Raw genomic sequence first — 18,750 nt, forward strand, 5'->3', positions numbered from 1 at the left:
GATCTCTTCTCCAAGGGCGTCTCTGCAGAAGAGAACACCATCCTGCAAGAGCTCTCTGTTCACCAAAGCACGCCCTGCTCTCCAGCTGCTTGGATTGCCTTTGGCCATGGCTGGTGGATGTATAGAAAAATAGAGCTCAGTCTTTTCCCAGAATACACAGTTCTGTAGGCTTGGAGGGTCTTGGGATGCTCTGGTCTGAGCTCCTCATAAAACTGTTGGAAATATCTTCCCTTCTGTAGATGCAAAGTGGCATAACCCAGAGAGTGACATGGTGCTTTGGGTGAAATATTTTCCACTCAATGTTCAGACAGAGGATATTCATCACATAATTCCATCTATCCTGATACACATAAGTAGCTGATAACCAAATATGTATCTATTGCAAACAACAAATTAAGCATCTTCATTGAAGCATGCACATGGGTCCCTATTTCCCTGCACCATCACATCTCCATCCCCTCCCAATCTCCTTGACTATCCCTTCTAATCCTGCAGGCCACCCAGGGGGGCTGGCACCCACCTATGTATTTAACCAGACACTTGTGACCTCCAGACCCATCCAAAGTCTTTCCAGAAAGGTCTCCTCCTCACTGGATCTCCACTCACTTCAGCTCAGCTTTCTGTGACCCATCAAGACTCAGAATGGTACACAGACATTGATTGATGTAGACAATATTTATATCTCTATCTATATATATACACACACAGCTCACCCCAGCAGTATGTATATATCTGTGTGTATATATCTTACTGTATGTAGAGAGCTGCCTTATAGACGTCTGGCTCTCTTAGATCTCAGAATGGTCGATCTCAGATAAATATCTTTGTTACTGATGGGAGCAGCAAGCGCCGCCCATCCGGCGCAGCGGCCCCTGTGCCGTCTGTCTCTCCGACAGTGGGTGGCACTGTGCAATCAAAATAGCTTGGCTTTCCCTTTATTCCACTGCCTTCATCTTCCAGCCCGCTAAGGTTTGAGCCTGCGGGGCTCTGCAGGGACAAGGGAGGTCAGTACCGACAGCATCTGAAAGCTGAGGTTCATAGGATGGGAACTGGAGGATGCTTCCTTATGAAAACCAGAAAGGGTAAATTTTCTCCAAAAGGCTGAGCTTGGTTTGAGCTATGCTCTTCATTACTTCTTCTATTATTTAAGAAACAGTAAGTGTTTATTAGGATAAATCAAGTAAGATTGCTGCTTCTCCCTCCCCTCCCCCTTTTTTTTTTTAATGTGGAGAATAATTTCTAGTCTACTTTTCCAGGATGATGTTATTTTTTGACACTCCCTATCTTATGTACAACTTCAAATATTGCTCCTGATAAGAAGACGTGGAACTTGATTGGCATCTGTTGCAATAATTTTTATTTGGGTTTCACTTCTGTTAGAGGTGCAAGGGAGGTGGTTGAGCCTGACTTTTGCCTGCCCTAGTATTTTCTCATCAGCAAGCTTTCCCTAATTAACTCCCATTGCAAAAATTCTGCCAAAATGAATGGACCTCATGTGAAAAACAGTAAGAGTGTGGTTTGTGAGTCCCTGAGCAATGGCACAGTCACGTTTATCATGAGGGCAAAGGACACAGAAATGTTTGCCCGGACTGCTGGGCTCACCAGCTGGGCTGGACTCATATGAAAATGTTGTTCTCAAAAAAATTAAGAAAATTTCTGCAGTAATAGCAAACACTAAGCTGTATGGCAAACTGTATTTAAAAGCTGAATGGATTTTTTTTAAGCTAAACCACAACCTTGGCAGGGAAACCACAAGTTGATAAACAAACAATGAGAAAACAACCATGTATTCATGACAAAAATGCAGAATCTCCTGACACCTCAAACCAAGACCAGGTTCCAAGGGGGCGCATGCAGCAGAGTAAAACCCAGTGTGTAGTGTTGGGTATAGCCCAAAGCAGAATTTCTCAGGCAGTGGCTGGTGAGTCTTTTCCCAGTGATACACGATACCAGGAGGTGTCAGTGTCTCCTGCCTCTGCTCTGTGTGCTTGCAGAGAGTTTATGGTAGGAGCTGCTCAGAGTTTGCAGCTCTGGGACTCTGGGATTTGTTCAATAGAAAGCTGCCCCTGCCTTAAGCAGAGGAATGGGACCAGCTTTCAACAGCAGCACGGTCCACAGAGAAAAGCAGCAGAGTTTATAGGGGTCAGTAGGGGAATTAAAACTTTGCTTTGGCTCTTCAAATAGAACAGGGGGGATATCCACCTGGGGGGATGTAAGTCCTGGCCTCACCCTACTGAAAATGATCCCAAAATAGGAGCAAAACACTTTAGTCAGGTGGCCCAAGTTAATGTGGTACCCTGCTGAAGGAGGGTTTGTAAAACAACAATGCATCATCTCTCTGGAGGGTATTTTATTCAAGGGCCCTTCCACTCTGTCAGTCTTGGCCAGTTCAACTTCCCTGAGGCAGATGAGGACCCAAGTGAGGAAACTGCAACACAAACATCTTCTGAGCAAAAACTGCTGTGTGACCCCAGGAGCTGCTGGTTGTGCCCGCAGCAGCTTGGGCTCAGTTTAGAGGACAGGCTGTGCCCAGCCTGGCACACTGACTGTGGACAAATCCATCAGCAGGGATATAAGCCATGCCTGGGCAATAAAATGCAAACAAAGTGAGACTGCTGAACTGGAAATGCTCAATGTCATGCAGTGGGGCTGTGCTGGTGCTGGCAGCCAGGAAGGCTTAGGGTGACCCTGCCTGTGGTGGTGACATGGGACCAAGCCTCTTTTCCCAAAGAGAGCACCCCCAGGACCTCAGAAAGCTACAGTTTACTTTGGAGATGTGCAGCAGCTAATGATTCTCTTAGATGTTTGGAGGAAGCCTTTGGAAGAATAACAATGCTCCTTTTGGAGGCCCAGACTAGAGAAAAGACTTTCATAGGGACTCAGAAACCCAGTCCCTACATGCAGGGAGAGTAGCAGATGGTCGTACAATCCCTCTGAGGTGCAGTGAGAGGCTGGGCAAGCATACACAGGATTGGTGCCACATGGTGGACACTCACTGCAGACCCCAGAAGTGCGACACCACCAAAAGGACATGAATGTGCTGGGAGAGTCCTGCTTTTTCCACTTCCAGAAGATACCTCTTTGGCAACTGCAAAGCACACTCCATTTTTGCAGACTACAGCAGGTGACTTTTGTCTCAATGTCCACCTCAGGGGATGACAGCTGCTATGATGCTGGCTCGTGACCAATCCCAAACCCTCTGTGCACACAGTGTGTGTCTCCTTTCACAGCCATACCCTGCTCTTCTTTATTTTAAAGTAAATGATTCCGTGGGCTTTATACCAGCACTTCAGACTCTACAGTGTCTGTACATCAGTCAGATCCCAATGCAGTGTAGCTCCAGCAAGTTTCATCTTAGTGGGACTGGAGGGAAAAACAAGAGGCTCTTGTCCCAGGGGAGATGCCTGGGTGTGAGAAAACACCAGTTTCCCTGAGGCAGACTGACTTTGTACACTGCAGGATCCAAACAGGCAAAGACCTCACACAATGTCAGCTCCCCTGCTCCCTCTTGCAGAGGACCTGGGGCTCAGGGGACCAGACCACATGGGCCAGACCTTCATCCTCTCCTTCACAGCATCTTCTCTGCTTGGGAGGGCAGTGCAATAGAACACTGAGTGACAACACCTGCTGCTGTGGTTGCTGTCCATATGCTTATGGGTTTTGTATACACTGGTGGAAAAGCCAAAATCTGCACTGGTAGTGAAATCTGTGAGGTTTTATGGCAAGTCAGGCAAGTATGGCCCTGTCATCTATGTCAGAGCTGGAGGTGTCCTGTAATTTTCTAGAGTTTCCCCTGAGATTCCCCCCACCAGTCTCCCATCTTTCTTACTCCAATGGGAGCAGAAGCCCATTGCCCAAGATCTGTCCCCACCATCCCCTTCCCATACATCATGTGCCTCAGTTCCACGTGCCTTGAGTGGCAAAATGAAATTGTGCTTCTGGAGCTGGGAACTGTCAGGCTTTGCCCAGACCTGCGCCTGTCCAGTGCCCACACAGGTGGCAATGCTTGGAAAAGCCCAAGGCTGAAGCGCTTGGCTCAGACTTGTTCTCCTGGCTTTGCTCACCACCACTCCTCATCATGTGTGGACATTGTGGTTGGTGTGGCAGAGTCACAGCCCTGGCCTGAAGTCCTTGCCATCAATAAGATGCCCTTTATGAAACTATTTCAGCCAGGGTCATTTAATGAGAAGTGCTTTGCCCTGTTTTACCTCAGTCAGATGCCTCACTGGGACTGGCGGGAGCTTTGCTCCAGCGGGGCCAGTGTCTCATCCAGGAGCCAGAGGCTCTCAGAAGTGGCTTTTCTGAAATTAGTCTGCTTGTGACTCACAAACTTGTGTCTTGCTCTCAGATGAGAAAGAGAGATAGAGGAAGGATGGGTAAATAGGCAGACTGGTGCAAGTTTCATTCCAGGCTCTGCAAATTGCTTTAGCTACATTAGAGACGCTGGTGGTGGGCTTTAGACAAGCAATTCCTGCCTGCTCCTTCCCTCTGAGCAGAAAATGAGAGGATTTCATTTCCTCACCAGGACCAAGGCACAGTGCTAGGAAGGGGAAATGACTCCTCCCTCTTGTGTGCTGTGGGAGCCTGAGAAGCAGCATGGCCATGAGAAGTGCACAGGGCTCCATCACTGGGGCTCCTGGGTTTGCCTGGGAAACCTTCACCGAAATCTGTTGCATTTCTCACCAGCTTTCCCACATGCCTGAGATCTGCAGGAGGAAACTCTGCATGAAGTAAGCAGCCACAGGGAGGAGTAGGCAAGGTGCCAGCAACAAGAAGCTGGGTAAAACTTCATGTGTCCCATGTCCCTTCCTGCTGGATACCTGCTTCACACATGGTGAAGGAAAAGGTCCCAAGAAATTATTTCAGAATATGCACACGATTAAAAGAAAATTGTTGTTTTCCTGCTGGCTACAAGAGAGCCAAGAGTACAGCTACACACCTGGTTGCAACCTTTTAATTACTGGAAATTTGATTATTGGAAATTTGTATTTCACTGGATGCATTTAGAAATAATAGCTATATTTGCTAGTGAGGCTTCTGATACAGTGACAAGAGAAGATCCTAAGATACTTATGGGGTTTTCATTTCTGGAATTGGTTTATCTGGTGTTAATGAAAATCTAATTCTCTCCATTGCCAGTTGAAATTGTTTTTCATCGATTCCAGGTCCTGGGGAAGGGCCCAGAGTCATGAATATGGCATTTCCTGTCTGGGAGTTGGACCCATGTACCCTAAGTATGTGTGTGTACCCTCACGCAAACTAACACATCCCTTCTTGTTTATCTAGTTCAGCCTCTTGTGAAATACTTCTACCAGATTCTGTGCATTTTCAGCCCAATTGCTCTGAATTTAATTACCCAATCTTGCTAAAACTGTTTAAATGCAATTAGCCAATGCAATTATCCAATAATAGAATAAGTCCAAAAATTAAAAGCAGCAGAAAGAAAAAAGAGAGGAGGACAAACGAAAACAGAGGCATTTGCATCAGATTTTTAAAAATTAATTTTCCTCTTTTACAGTATGGTGGGAACAACACTCTGCAGCTAGAAAAAGATTGGTTTCAGAGTGGGAAAAAAACCAAATCCACCTTATGACTAGAATTCATTCTTTGAAAACAGTTTCCTGTCTGAAAATGCTAATGCAGGGAAGATTCTGTGCCATTTTCCCTGAGGTCCTCTTTGGGCCGCTGGAGGATGAGAGATGGTGTTGCCTTGTTCCACATGAGTGGGAACAACAGTGGTCAATGTCCCATGAAGAAAAATGCATCCAGAACCTGCTGGAGCTGGCTGGTGATGCTCTCCTGTGAAAGATGCTGAGGTCTGGGGGAACCATTTGGGGTTGAAGTGGGAACTTTGCTCCAGATGTGCGGACAAATGCTGTGTCATGCACAGCAGCAGCACCTCAAAAGTTTGCATCCCCCTTCACCCAAAACGGCCCTTCCAAGGACATCATATGGTTACAGACTCAGCCTTCCCTGAGAGGCCCTGAGGTTGAGGGCTACTGATCAGCTCAGTCCCTTTCTTTGCTGATTCCTCACCATTTTTCTGAACCATGTGAACAACCACATTAAACATCCAGACACCAAATGAACACGGCTCTCCCAGCTCAGTAATGGAGGTTATAAGCCAAATTAACAAGTCAAGACTTAATTCTATGTATTCACTTTTCATTCTTCATTTCACTAATTAAGCAAGAAGCCTGGGTCATAAATTAATATGGTTAAAGCAATTAAGCAGCATAGAGTACACCCTTAACTGTACAGCGCATGTAACTGTGCAGATCATAGGTTGCTCCATCTGTGCTTGTTTGCTTAGCCCACTCTGGACAAAGTCCTAGTAGATTTTGAGCATTTAATTGTCAACTCTTCTTTTTTTACGGTTCATTGCTTGCAAGCCCACAGATTGGACAGACATCGAGAGACAAAGGGCCAAATCCTGCCCCATCCTGTCCCACTGGGAATGAACTGAATCAACAAGACAGGCGACTGTGCTGCCAAGGGTGGGACATGGCAGTGCCCAGCCGCTCATGCTGCACTTTGGATTGAGCAGAAGTCGGAGGGATTGGTGTTTTATCATGGAGAAATTTCCTACTTCCAACCTACCTTGCAAGACCCACTACAGTGATCTCATGTCCCCATTAGTTTCCCCTTTTCAGCTCAGGCTGGATATCAAAATTTTTCCTGAACACTTTCTCTGTTTCCAGTTGGCAGCAAGGGGTGTCCAGTTTCCCATCACAGGACTCACAGGAGTCATCCCTAAGTATTATATCCTTGAGTATTACCCTCACATAGTTCATCCTTTTGCACATCCTGGAGAGCCCTTGCTGCTCCCCTGTCTTCTTGCTCAGTACCAGATCATTAAGGGACCAACTACTACCCAGCCACCACTTGCATAGATGTGCTGCAGCACCAGGGGATCTGAACCCTTCCTGACAGTGCACACAGTCACCTGACAAAGAAATTTTAAGAACACCTTCATTTAATTCTGGGGATGTAAAGCAGAGAGATCAAAGTGACTTGCACTTCCATCTCAGCCATTCATCTCCAGGTTGCACTGGGGTGAAAATGCCATGAGGCTTTGGTAGGCGAATCTCTGACCCTTCATTAGCTGAGCCCAGCTGAACATCTCCCTTCCTGCCTTGTTAGGTGCTGTGGCCCTGCAAAGGTAAGTCAGGATTTGAGATGAATGCAGGGAAGGAAGGGCAAACCTCCAAACACCAGTATTTTTCTGAGCCCCAAGGCTGTAGGTGAAGCAGTGCATCTGCTGGCTTGAGGTGGATATTGTTATTGGAATTTGGGATGCCTTTTGGATTAAGCATCACGCAGAACTCACAAGGCTCCACTTAGCTGACATGTCTGAGCTCTGCCTGAAAATCTCCCTGTCATTACTCCTAAAGCTGTCTTTGCCTCTCCTTTCTTTTCTGATTATTTTCATCCTGGCCAGTTGTAACACGCACCTCCCCGTTATGTTCTTCAGATGTGCTGCTCTGTTTTTACTTGAACTAAATAATACCCTGTGCTCTTTTCTCCCCCTTTCCCAGTGTTGGATCTTCCCCCAAATTCCTTGTGCAGGCAGTTTGTTTTCTATGGTTTTGCTTCAGTTGAGTTTGGTTATTAAATGTGCTTTCTTCTTTCCAGGGAGACTCCTGGTCCAGCCTCTGAGCTGCTTTTCCAACACATGAAGTATTTCCGTGTCTTTTCTTCGCTCCAAAAAGTTTTCATTGTAATGTTTAAAAGGTAGCAGTAACTTTGGACACCTCTATTTCTGTCCCATTTTCTAAGAACACAAACTTTTGTTAAGGGTACTATGTGTGGGCATAGTTGCTGATTCCCTCACCACTTGAACTCATCAATGAAATTTAATGAAGGTGGACAGAAGGTCAGAGGGCTCAAAGACTTCAGGTTCTGAAAAGTCTCATGAATACATCTGAGTGAGCAGACAAGGAAGATGTTCTGTGTTGCCTAACCAAATGGCAGAATAAACACTGATTTTTGGGCTAAAACCTCAAAAATATGATCCAAGGGTTCCAGTACCAAAGGCAAATTAGGAGCATGCACTTATTTTTCTTTCAAACCTCATGTTTTTGAAGCCATAAAGTCTCATGCTTTTAAACCCTTGGGTATGGAAATAGCCATGTTGGAGTCTCCTTGAAGCCAGGAGTAGTTAATAGATCATCTCAACCCCCAGAAGGTAGAGCCTCACCTCCTCCTTCCTGCTGGTTCCCTGCCATGCCATTCCTAGAGGCAGGAAAGCAATGCTCCCAGCCTGGAGCTGTGCTATTGCAGCCTGATATGTGATACAAGTGCCAGAGGGGACAGCATGGGACAAAGCAGATGAAGGAGCTGGGTGTACTGAGTAATCCTGGGCATGTCTCTTTACCTTCCTGTGCCTCCACTTCTCTACTCATCCTGCAGAAACCTTTGTTGGGTGGGGGTTTCCCTGGTGTGTCTGTACAGCACCTACTACTACAAGATTCCCACCAGGCTGAGCGTGCACGGAGGGAGAACAACAGGTCCTAAAACAAAATAATTATGGGCACCTCAACTTCACAGGATCAGCTTCACTTTAGAGAGCAAAGAGCCTGTGTTGTAGGAGACATTGCTCTGGGGCTTTGTTCCTTGGATGGGTTCCCCTTGGCTAGGGTTTGTCTCACAGGCACTCGTCCCAAACAACACTGAGGAGATAAAAAGTTAAGGTGTGGTAAGAGAAAGAAATGTAAGAGCAGGCAGGGAAGGAAGGCAGAAAATGGGAGAGAGAAAGCAGGAGACAGCTCTCAGGTTTGCCAGAACAGGTAGTTGCTGATTCAGGGCAAGACCAAAGCCCCAGCTTCCTGTGTGCACAGCCCCTGCACAGGCAGCCAGCCTGCAGAGGGTCAGCACCGCTCCCCACCGAGGAGCACAGCTGAGAACAGCCACGTTTGCTACCTACAGTTCCCACACGAGCAGGCCCCTCAGCTGTGACCCAGCTCCTGCCTCCATGCAGACAGCTATTTACAGGATTTCAATGGGTAGGGCCGAAACGACTCCATGTCCAGAGCTGCCACTGCCAAAGGAAGGAGACGGGGGTCTTTGCAAAGGGCTTTAATAATCTCTCTGTTGCTCTGGCTGGCAGTTTTCGGCAGGCATCCCACATTCTTCAGCAGCCCTTTCCTTAGCAATGAATAGGCTTTTAGCACACTCTTATAATGGTTTCTTTTCCTGTGGCACTCAGAAAAAAACTTTCAGTGTGCTCCAGCAGCCGTCTCTGCTGCCTCTCCTTATCCACCAGAAAGATGTGGTGGCTCTGCTCAGCATATCCTCTGCTGCCAATAGAGCCACTTTGTCACCTCTGAAAAAGGTGGTGTGTGAGCAAGGAGTGGAGGGTGGTTTTGCCTCTCTTCACTTTTCTCAAAGCTCCTTTGCAAGCTGAGGGTAACAAGGCTCTTCACCTCTTCATCTTCCCCCCAGAAGCACGTGTCCCACAGATCAGCAGCCCCAGGGCAGGATCAGGGACTTCACCCTGGGGCCGCCTCCCTGCTCTGTGGCTGCACTGTGCCAGAGGTGAATTCCACTCCCTGATGCAGGTCTTGGCTCTGACCTCAGGCAGGTGGAACGTCCACACTCCTCCTGCCTTGTTTCTTTTATCTTAATTCCCAGCTGGGCTATTACTCCAAAACCTGCAGTAACAGGAGTGTTACATAGTCACAGTGGTGTGTAATGTACTCCACACAAGTATGTTGTTTGTTTTGTTTCACCTAATATAATGATTTTATGGTTTTGATAATGATGCTGCTTCATTAGAGAGCTAAAATTGCTTCAGTTCAGGCAAGTAAAAGGGCATTTGGAGCTCCCAGCAGGTATCCCACACACCTACAGTAGCCCAGGCAGCTTTGAAAATTGTACAATAGATAAAGTAAGCTCAGATTTTCAAAGGTTTTGAGATCACTGAGAACTACAAGCCCCAGAAAAACATCAAGTACCTATGTACTTTCCTAGGTCTAGCTAAGAAATGTGTCCGAAACTGTGGAATTCAGCAGCAAAAAGCTCATTTTCCACAATGCAAACATGTTGGGAGAAAAGGGAGAGAGTAGCAATGCAACACCCTGCTGTGGTGTTGAAGACTTTGAGGTTATTTTCATACTAACCTGCAGACTCATCACACACGTTTCTGTGTTTCTCCTTTCTTTTGAATATGCATTTACTGTTTGCCTGAGATATATGTGACTGCCCTGTATCTCCACATATTTTATGGGTCTTTTCAGGATTAAAGGGAAAATCTGCATCAGCCCTTTCTCCCAGATCAGGAGAACTACTTTGTGAGTCACACAGAGAGTTGGGACAGCAGTGAGCATAAAGGTAAGTTTTAGCCAGGTACATTGGCACATCCACTGGGAGATGTGTCTCTGCTTGACTCCATATAGTCCCTCATTAACAGCACTCGATTCCAACATGCAATTCCACTGAATATTTTGCTGAGGGGTAGAAATCGCACAGGAAGTGTACTACTGTGAGTTTCTAAAAAAATGGGCAGGTTGGCTGAAGAGCAACCTCGCTGAGGAGCTGCCTGAGATTATCTCTGAGCAGAAATTCAAGGACTGAGCCTCAGAGACCTACAACCTTATTAGACTCATGAGCCTAATAATGTCTCCTGAGCCAGAATGCCAAATTCCTTTCTTCATGAAGGAGGGAATTGCACTTGGTGGCTGAACAGCAGCCTTGGATGACAGAGGCAAAAGGCTGTAAAACCTTCTTAAATCTGTATCTCACGGACTGTAGTAAACATGGAGATTTTTAGTGGATGCAGTCCTGGTAGATACCTGTCTCCACCAGGAGAGGTGCAGAGGGTAACAGAAGCATACAGTGAGCTCTGCAGAGGGTTAACCACTTCTCTGGAAAAGAGCTGATGGTGTTAAAAACCACAGCAGCCAAATTTACTGGTGGAAAATTAATGGAAGGCTTTTAAATCAAAGGACCACCTGGAATTATGCAGATTGGTGGATACTTGGAAAGTATTCTCTGAAAACACCACTTTCTTGCTTTGCTTACCCTTGTGTTCTTTTCCAGTTACTTCTCAGATGTGCTTGGTCCCCACATGGGCTCCCACAACTCCTTGGTGTGGCCACTGTCACATCCTGCAGTGAACTGAGGGCACGGGAAGGCAGCCTTACAGTGGACAAAGGGCAGCTGCCTACTCCCCTATGTTTCTTGGCAGAAGCTTTGTCATTCCTGTTTGCTGTCATCCTAGTTTACTGTCACCCATAATCAGGGATACAGTATTCATTGTCATACTGTAATCAGGGATAAAATATGTAAGGATAGAGATTCTCCTTGTTGTTTCTAGCCACTGAATCACAATCAGCGTTCAGAAATTGCTCACGCTTTTTTTTTCCCCCTAATGTGGCTTTTTGTAGCATATGCCATACAACTGATGTGAATCAATGCATGCTCTGCTTGTGTATGGATCCTTGAATGCCAGGCAAACCCTCAGATGTCCAACTTATCCATCTCCTGCCAGTGGCAAGGCACTTTGTCAGCCCACTACCATGGGAGAAATCAGCAGGCACTTGGAGCATTTTCAAGCTCTTCATTCAAGCACACTTCCCATGGCTGAGACGCTCTGGTCGCTTCCCTCGCCTCTTCGGTAGCAAAGCTTCACTGCTTGTTTTCAGATCAGCCCAGCTTGTTTTGAAAAGCCTGACCCTGAATTTCCCCCACCAGCTAGAGGCAATGTCCCCTGCTAGGACAGGTTGTCACATATCCAAGATCTTGAATGTCTCTTCTTGTTCTTGCCCTTTTTTCCTACTTTTCCCTACTTTTCCTTGATTTAAACTCAAAGAAAAACCTCTGGGAGAGCTTATGAAGGAAAAAAAATTCTACTATTCTTGGGGGGGTGGCTGGTTTTTCTTCATGTTTTCATATTATAATAGTTTTGAAAAAGGGAACAACGCACACAGTTTAAAAATTACTCTTGCCTCAGTATAACTTTGTTTCCAGAGCCCTCAAAGGATCCTTAGAGTAAACAAGGTATGTGTGTGTGGGTATTATTCTATATTTTTCATCTTCTTTCTGGTAAAACTGCATGTACCTTTGAAGGATAAAGTTAAATATTTACCCTAGGTCAACCATCCCTGTCTGCAGAGTTTATATTTTGTTGGAGTTTGGGCAAGCAAGTGGTATTTGCAAAATTCCTTGCCTGCCTTTGCTATTAAAAATGCATTTACAGACGACATTTTTTTTCCTACTCAGAATATTTTTGATCAGGTGTGAGCACATACCCAGCCTGGAGAAATGCTGAATCAACATGTGACACTGTGGTAGGATTGTGTTTGGGACTGTGTTATTTCAGTTGCTGGCCAAGAACCTAAATGAAGCAGGACCAGAGCAATATTCTTTGGTTCTGTCATCACAGGAGGCCAGGGGTTTTTTTCTGTGGTTTCAGATGTCTTGAAATCTGGCTCATTCTGGTAAATCCAGGTAACTATGCATGGGTGGCTAGTCCTGCATCCAGCTTGCAATGAGGTGAGCAGGCCAGGGGCACTGGGAAGAGCTGAGGAACACATCTCATGTTTCTCCCAGATGCAGACATAGAGGATTTCTGCAACGGGGCTGGAGTCCCTCCAAATTGCTCGGCATCCCAGGCCCAACAAAGTCTTCTTGCCAAACTAAAGTCTGCATACCAAGAAAGTGCTCTAGGCCTTCCTGCCTCAGCTCACGTGCTGTGCCTCTTCTGAGGACTTCATTTTGCTCAGTAGAAAACAAGAACTCTTCCATGTGCTCTTCATGAATCCTCCTCAGAAAAAGGCCACATTGTAATACAGCCCCTTAGGACACTGCAGGCTGCCCAGCACATCTCTGTTGGGAAGTTTGAGAGCACCTTTACTCAGACTTGTCTTGAAAAACACGGCTACAAAATACAGCCCCTTCCTGCAGTCTTCCCTTTCATCTTGTTCCCTCCTCCCCGCCATGCCTTTGAGGCATCAGTCTTCAAACTACTTCAAATCAAAGCAGTTGCAGGAGATGACTGATGGATGACTTATCTGGAATCCTGCTGATGTTTCTATTGGGTCTCCCAAAAGCAGAGAGCAAACAGCAGCCACAAAAAGCTGCAGATGACCTTGCCAGTCTTAGGAAGAGGGAAATAGCAGCAGGAAGACGGGGAAAGCAGAGGTGGCACAATGAGTGTTCTCTGCACTCCTGCTGCTATGCAGGTTTGTAGGAAATGTGGCCTGAGGGCTACTCTAACCTGTGCTAGCTGCTGAGACTTGTATGTATGAGGCATGAGACTCAGGGAGCTGCAATCAGCTCTTCGAAGGCCTTCCTCTCTTTCGCTAGCAAAGAAATTCAAATTTGATTTCTTCCAGTCTTTGTGTTGACCTTCCACAGGTGTGAGAAACAATCACCTCTGTTTCCTAGGGGCATTAAAATCCTACATTTCCAGTGTGTTATTATCAGCGTCCATCTGCACTGATGTGCAGATGAAACATAAAGGGACCTGGTTCCCTTACAGCCATTAAGATTTTTTCATTCCTTCCACTGAGGCTGGAATTTCAAATACCTACCATCAAAAACCGGTATCAAGTTGAATTTGACTGGAAAACAGCATGACATCTTCCTTCTGGGCCAGTGGTGAAAACTATATTGGCTGTTTTTTCACTGAAAGTAAAAGGATTAAAAAAAATTTCTTTAAAAGTAACTGGATTTTTTTTTCTGGTTGTTTTGTTGTTGTTGCCTGTTCATGATCCCTCTGCTGATTTCTGGAGGAAGCACCCTAGCCCTATGCAGGTGAAAGCCACTTAAGCCAAAAAAAAAAAATCTTCAAGTTCCAAGAGGGAAAGTCGAAATCCCTAATTTAGAAGCACCAGAGGGGTGGACATTGGGAACAGGCAGACTCACTCACTGGAAATCTCCCAAGATCTACAAGCGCTGAAATGAAAACATGACACAATGGATCAGTCAACGATTACTACTGAATAAGCCAGCGGGCTTTGGGGTTAATCACTTCAGCCATCCATGAACTCTCACAGGGTGGAAAAACAGTTAGCATTGCCTAGAACATCTTTGGGATGATGTCCATTTGTACAGTGGGAGGTTCATGTGCTCTGTTGTCTTCTTGTTGGCAAAAGCATTGTCATCTGGAGATATGTCAAGAGAGGAAGGATAACTGTTTGGATCAGTATTTGAATTAAACAATCAAGAGAGGGGGAAAAAGGAAGGGGAAATTAGGAGGAATTCTCTTGGTGTTATTGACGAGGAAGCTTGACACCAGCATCCCTATGTCAAAGTGTTGTTTTGGAAAGGTTGGCTATCACCAAACAGCCTCAGCATGGGTTCAAGAACTTTCACTGGGATCTACAGTTCTGGGGGTGTGTGTTCCTGCAGGCCCCCTGGCTGTTCTCATGGCACTGCTCTGAGCAAGGTGAGTCCCACAAGGACACAGGGGGATACACCAAGAGAGAAGGAGTCCACTGTCATATGGTGGAAAAGGTTTTGTGTTGGTTCTTGCACTGGTCTCATACATGTGCCGCTATCAATGAGTTTTCTGATTTAATACATTCTTCTTGTTTACGCTTTCCTGAATTTCTCCCCTTGCTTTCAGTTTGCTCAAGGGAACAGCATTTTTGTTTGTTGTTTGGTTTTAGAATCTCTTCTCGTCCGAAACAAGGAATAGATTTCCATAATTTTATATTTATTTTATAATTTTCTGTTGTAATTTCTTTTCTGCTTTTCTCTTTCCCTTTTCATGGGTAAATTGAAAGAAAAAAATGTGAGATCAGGAGTGAAGGACAGGGAAAAATGCAAGGATAAAATGAAGCATGACATTTTCACAAGGACCACTCTGAAAATATTAATTAAAAACCATTTTAGAAATGCTTCTGATGGAGAAAGAAACAATTATGTTGGACAGTAACTTGTTCATTAATCACAAACCTATTTGCAGAAAAAAATTCAAACCCGATTTTAAAAGATCTTCGTAATTTTTTTGTTCTTTTTGAGGTTTGTGGAATTGTATGTCTTTAAAAGTGTTTGCAGATACTTGTTTTCCTGTTTAGTCTGTTTCCTATATCTGTTGATTTGATGGGACATTGATTCACAGACTTCCACAAACCAAGTGTTACTCAAAGGGAAAGTAATCAAGGAAAAAATACAAAATCAATAAGAATGTGCTGTTATCATGAGTCTAATTTCAGAGCAAAAGCGAATCAAGAATTTTCATCAAGGTCTAAAGTGGATGGTCGTGGACATAGCTGCTTGTCAGTGGTGTTGTTACCTATTTACACACAAACAATTCCCAGGAGCTCCATGGTATAGCGATCTTCAGGCCTATCCATGAGATTGGAAAACAGAAAAGTCTTACTAAATCGGGATTATTGTTGCATCACACCCTGTCAGTCACCTTAATTAGTGCAGTCTACTTGAAAAGCAGATGTGTGGCTGGCTGTTTTCACAGCGTGTTTTCTGCTAGGCTGTGCTTTGCTGATGTCAAGGGAATGAGCTGAAATGGAGCTCCTGACAGAGTCCAAACACCAGCTGGAACTCCTGGAAATGCCCTTGTGAGCAAACATGACACTGGTGCACCCACAAGGCTCTTCTGGGTTTGAAAGCCCCAAGTGCCCTTTTTCAGCTCTGTGTATCATCACTGACATTGTCTGCTCTTCAGACAACCAGCTTGTGAGGTGAGACATGGGTTCCTCAAGGACAGGTGCTCAGAGTCCCCGGATGAACCCATGGACCTGCTGAATGGCTTTGACAATGTAGATGGGGACACACACACAACCTGTCCTGGTCCAGAGTGGCTCCTGCCTCCATGAGAGATTCCTGGAGAGGAGAGGGGGACACTGAGGCCACAGGTGAACCCCACTGATGGGGACAATGTGTGAGTTGTGAAGAATTTGAGGGGGTCTCTGAATGGACAGGTGAGCTGTGGGAACACTGATAGGGATGTATGCAAACCATGGGGACACTGAGGGAGACGTGTGAGCCGCGGGCACACTGAGGGGATGTGACTGAACCACGAGAACATGGAGGGGGACATGTGCAAACTGTAGGGACATTGAGGGGGCATTTGTGAACTATGGGGACTGCAGGGGTGTGTAGGAACTGTGATGATACCAAGGGGGGACAATGAGGGGACACGTGTGAGCCACGGGGACATGGACACGAACAGAGGGGACACATGTGAGTCCTGGGACACTGAGGGGACAGGACTGAGGGGACACGTGTGAGTTATGGGGACACTACGGCGGTGTGTACGAACAGTAGGGATACTGAGGGAGGACAATGGAGGGACAAGTGTGACCCACAGGGACACAAAGGTGGACGGGAAGGTGATGGGGAAATGTGTAAAACGTCGGGAGACACGCGTGATCTCTAGGACACCGCGGGGACCCGGAGGGGCCTTCAGGCCCCGGAGGGGCCTCACGCCGAGGGGACGTGGGGGAGGCAGCCCGGCCCCTGAGCCTGCGATGGCGCGGAGCCAGGCCAGGCCGGGCAGGCACGGGGCGGGCCGGGGGCTGCGCCCTCCCTCCCCCGGGCGGGGCCGGCGCCGCTCCCGGGCCTGGGCGGGGCGGGCCCGCCGCTCAGTCCGTGCCTGGAGCGCCGCACGCTAGCGGCACACGCGGAGCCGCTCTTCGGCGCAGCATGGAGGAGGCGGCGGCGGGTGAGGGCAAGGCGGGCCACGGCCGGAACGGCCATGCCGAGGGCCCGGCGGCCGAGGAGCGGCGGGGCGGCGGGGCCCGGCTGCGGGGCTGCCGCGGGTTCCTGCGGCGCAACGCGCTGGTGCTGCTGACGGTGTCGGGGGTGGTGGCCGGCGTGGCGCTGGGGGCCGCCGTGCGCAGCGCGGCGCTGAGCCCGGCACAGGTCTCCTACCTGGCCTTTCCCGGGGAGCTGCTGCTGCGGATGCTGCGCATGGTGATCCTGCCGCTCGTGATCTGCAGCCTGGTGTCGGGCGCCGCCAGCCTGGACACCCGCTCGCTCGGCCGCCTGGGTGGCATCGCGGTCGCCTATTTCCTGGGCACCACGCTGCTCGCCTCCGGCCTCGCCGTCGCCCTCGGCTTCATCATTCGCCCCGGCGCCGGTGCCTCCGCGCTCAACACCCAGCTGGGGCTGCCGGGCGCGCTACCCAAGAGCAAGGAGACGGTGGACTCCTTCCTCGACCTCATCAGGTGAGGCCGCCCCGCTCCCCTCCTTCCCCCGCCCTCCCGCCGCCGGAGGATGATGACAGACCCGGCAGTGTTGCACGCTGCAGCCGGAGAGTCCTCCTCCCTCTTCTCAACCTCCTTCATCTTCTTGTCCTCCTGCATCTTCTCACCTTTCTTTCTGCACCTTCCCCTGATTTTTCTCCTTCTCCTTAACCTCCTTCTTTATCTCCTTCATTTTACCATCCTCCTCATCCTAATCCTGGTTTCTCCAGAAACACGGCTCTCTGCCCAAGTACCCGCAGCCCGGTCAGGTGTAGGGCTTGGTGCTCTGCTTCTCTCCGCTTTGTTTTTAATTTTGCCTGGGTGGCTGCAAGGATGAGTCGAGGCTTGCTCAGAGTTCTGGGTGCCTAGGCCCGTTTTTGGTTCTGCCTGGAGGGAGAGCGGCTCCTGGGTGCCGGCTGCGGGGCAGGCTTTCCCTGGCACCTTCCCCTGCCCTGCTGCCTGTTGTTGCCTGTCTCCTGCAGGCAGGGCAGGGCTGGGCAGCTCTTTTCATCCCTCACACACACTTTTTTCTTTAATTCTTCAGCACTTTACTAAGTCTCCTCACCCAAATGCCTGCCTGCCTCTTAGAGTGCCCTCCCATAGATGTGCACGTGGAAACGCAGCCCTGTAATTCCATGGAGGACATACCCTAAACATAGTCCAGTGTAAGGATGTAGGTTCGTGAGCTTCCCTTCTTACCTCTGCATCTTTCAAAGACAAGACTTGCATTCCCCAAATCTATCTGGAAACAAGGCTTCCACTTCTAATCAGATGATAGTGTTTAGTGTATCCTTATTCCTCCTTGCAAAGTTGCGAACTTCACCTTTTTTGTTTTTCTCAAAGCCCATGTCTTGTTGAGATCTGTCTGGCTTTTTAAATAAGATAGGAGCACACAGACAAACGAGGCAGTCATCCAGATGGTGCTTTGAGTATTGGGCTTCCAGCTGCATTTCCTTGTGCTTTGCACCCAGGTACCAACACAAGAATAAGGGAGGTGACCTGTGTGTGTCACACCGAAGTGGCTGGAAAGTTGAGCTTAGTCGATATCCCAGTAATTACAAAACTGAGTGGTTTTTTTAAAATTATTTTGATTGTTTGCTTTGCTTTTATGAGTCCAGTTTTTCAGCTGAAATGTTTTTGCTCTGTCTGGACAAGTGGATGTCTCAATAAAGATAAAAAAAAATTTCTAAATAAAAAAAGCCCGACCCCAAATCCAGAACTGTATTTACAAATTCAGGTTAATGTCCTTTTCTCCCCCTGAGACAAGTATGTCCCCTTTGGATAGAAAGTAAGTCTGGTTTGTTCCTTTGGCAGCCATGTGCTCAGTGTCCTCAGCTCACCTCTCCCTCTCTTAAGAACCAACAATTAAGGACCTTTCTTAAGGACCAGCAGTTCCTGACAGCATGTTAAGAAGGAATAGCAGGAAAATGGGAGTAGGTAGTCTGGCTGTGGTGGTGATTTGTTGTTGAATGGAGGGGAGGGAGGTGAAGGAAAATTGCCAAAAAAAAAAAAAGGAGTAGTCACACCTGGGAGAGTTGGGAAGATGCCTGTAGTGGTGGCTGCCCCAGTGCATCCCGGTGTTACATCCCTGTGT

At 47.4% G+C, this 18,750-nt stretch overlaps 1 protein-coding gene and 1 long non-coding RNA gene across 2 annotated transcripts in view; one reads left to right on the forward strand and one right to left on the reverse strand.

The window, feature by feature from the left end:
• Nucleotides 1-1,675: 1,675 nt before the first annotated feature.
• LOC139588951 (uncharacterized) lies at nt 1,676-16,979 on the reverse strand. The gene is made up of 2 exons (XR_011678876.1): nt 16,843-16,979; nt 1,676-15,792 (listed from the first exon to the last, which is right to left on the reverse strand). It is a non-coding gene; the product is annotated as an uncharacterized lncRNA (long non-coding RNA).
• Nucleotides 16,546-18,750, forward strand: part of SLC1A4 (solute carrier family 1 member 4) — a 33,942-nt gene continuing 31,737 nt past the window's right edge. The window contains exon 1 of the mRNA XM_071424802.1: nt 16,546-17,138. Within this exon, the coding sequence (XP_071280903.1) occupies nt 16,615-17,138 (524 nt within the window). The 5' untranslated portion in view covers nt 16,546-16,614. The remainder of the gene's footprint in view (nt 17,139-18,750) is intronic.

The sequence above is a fragment of the Agelaius tricolor genome, unplaced genomic scaffold (genome assembly GCF_023055355.1).
Source record: "Agelaius tricolor isolate 1412-34295 unplaced genomic scaffold, bAgeTri1.0.p SCAF_1, whole genome shotgun sequence".
Taxonomy (NCBI): Eukaryota; Metazoa; Chordata; class Aves; order Passeriformes; family Icteridae; genus Agelaius; species Agelaius tricolor.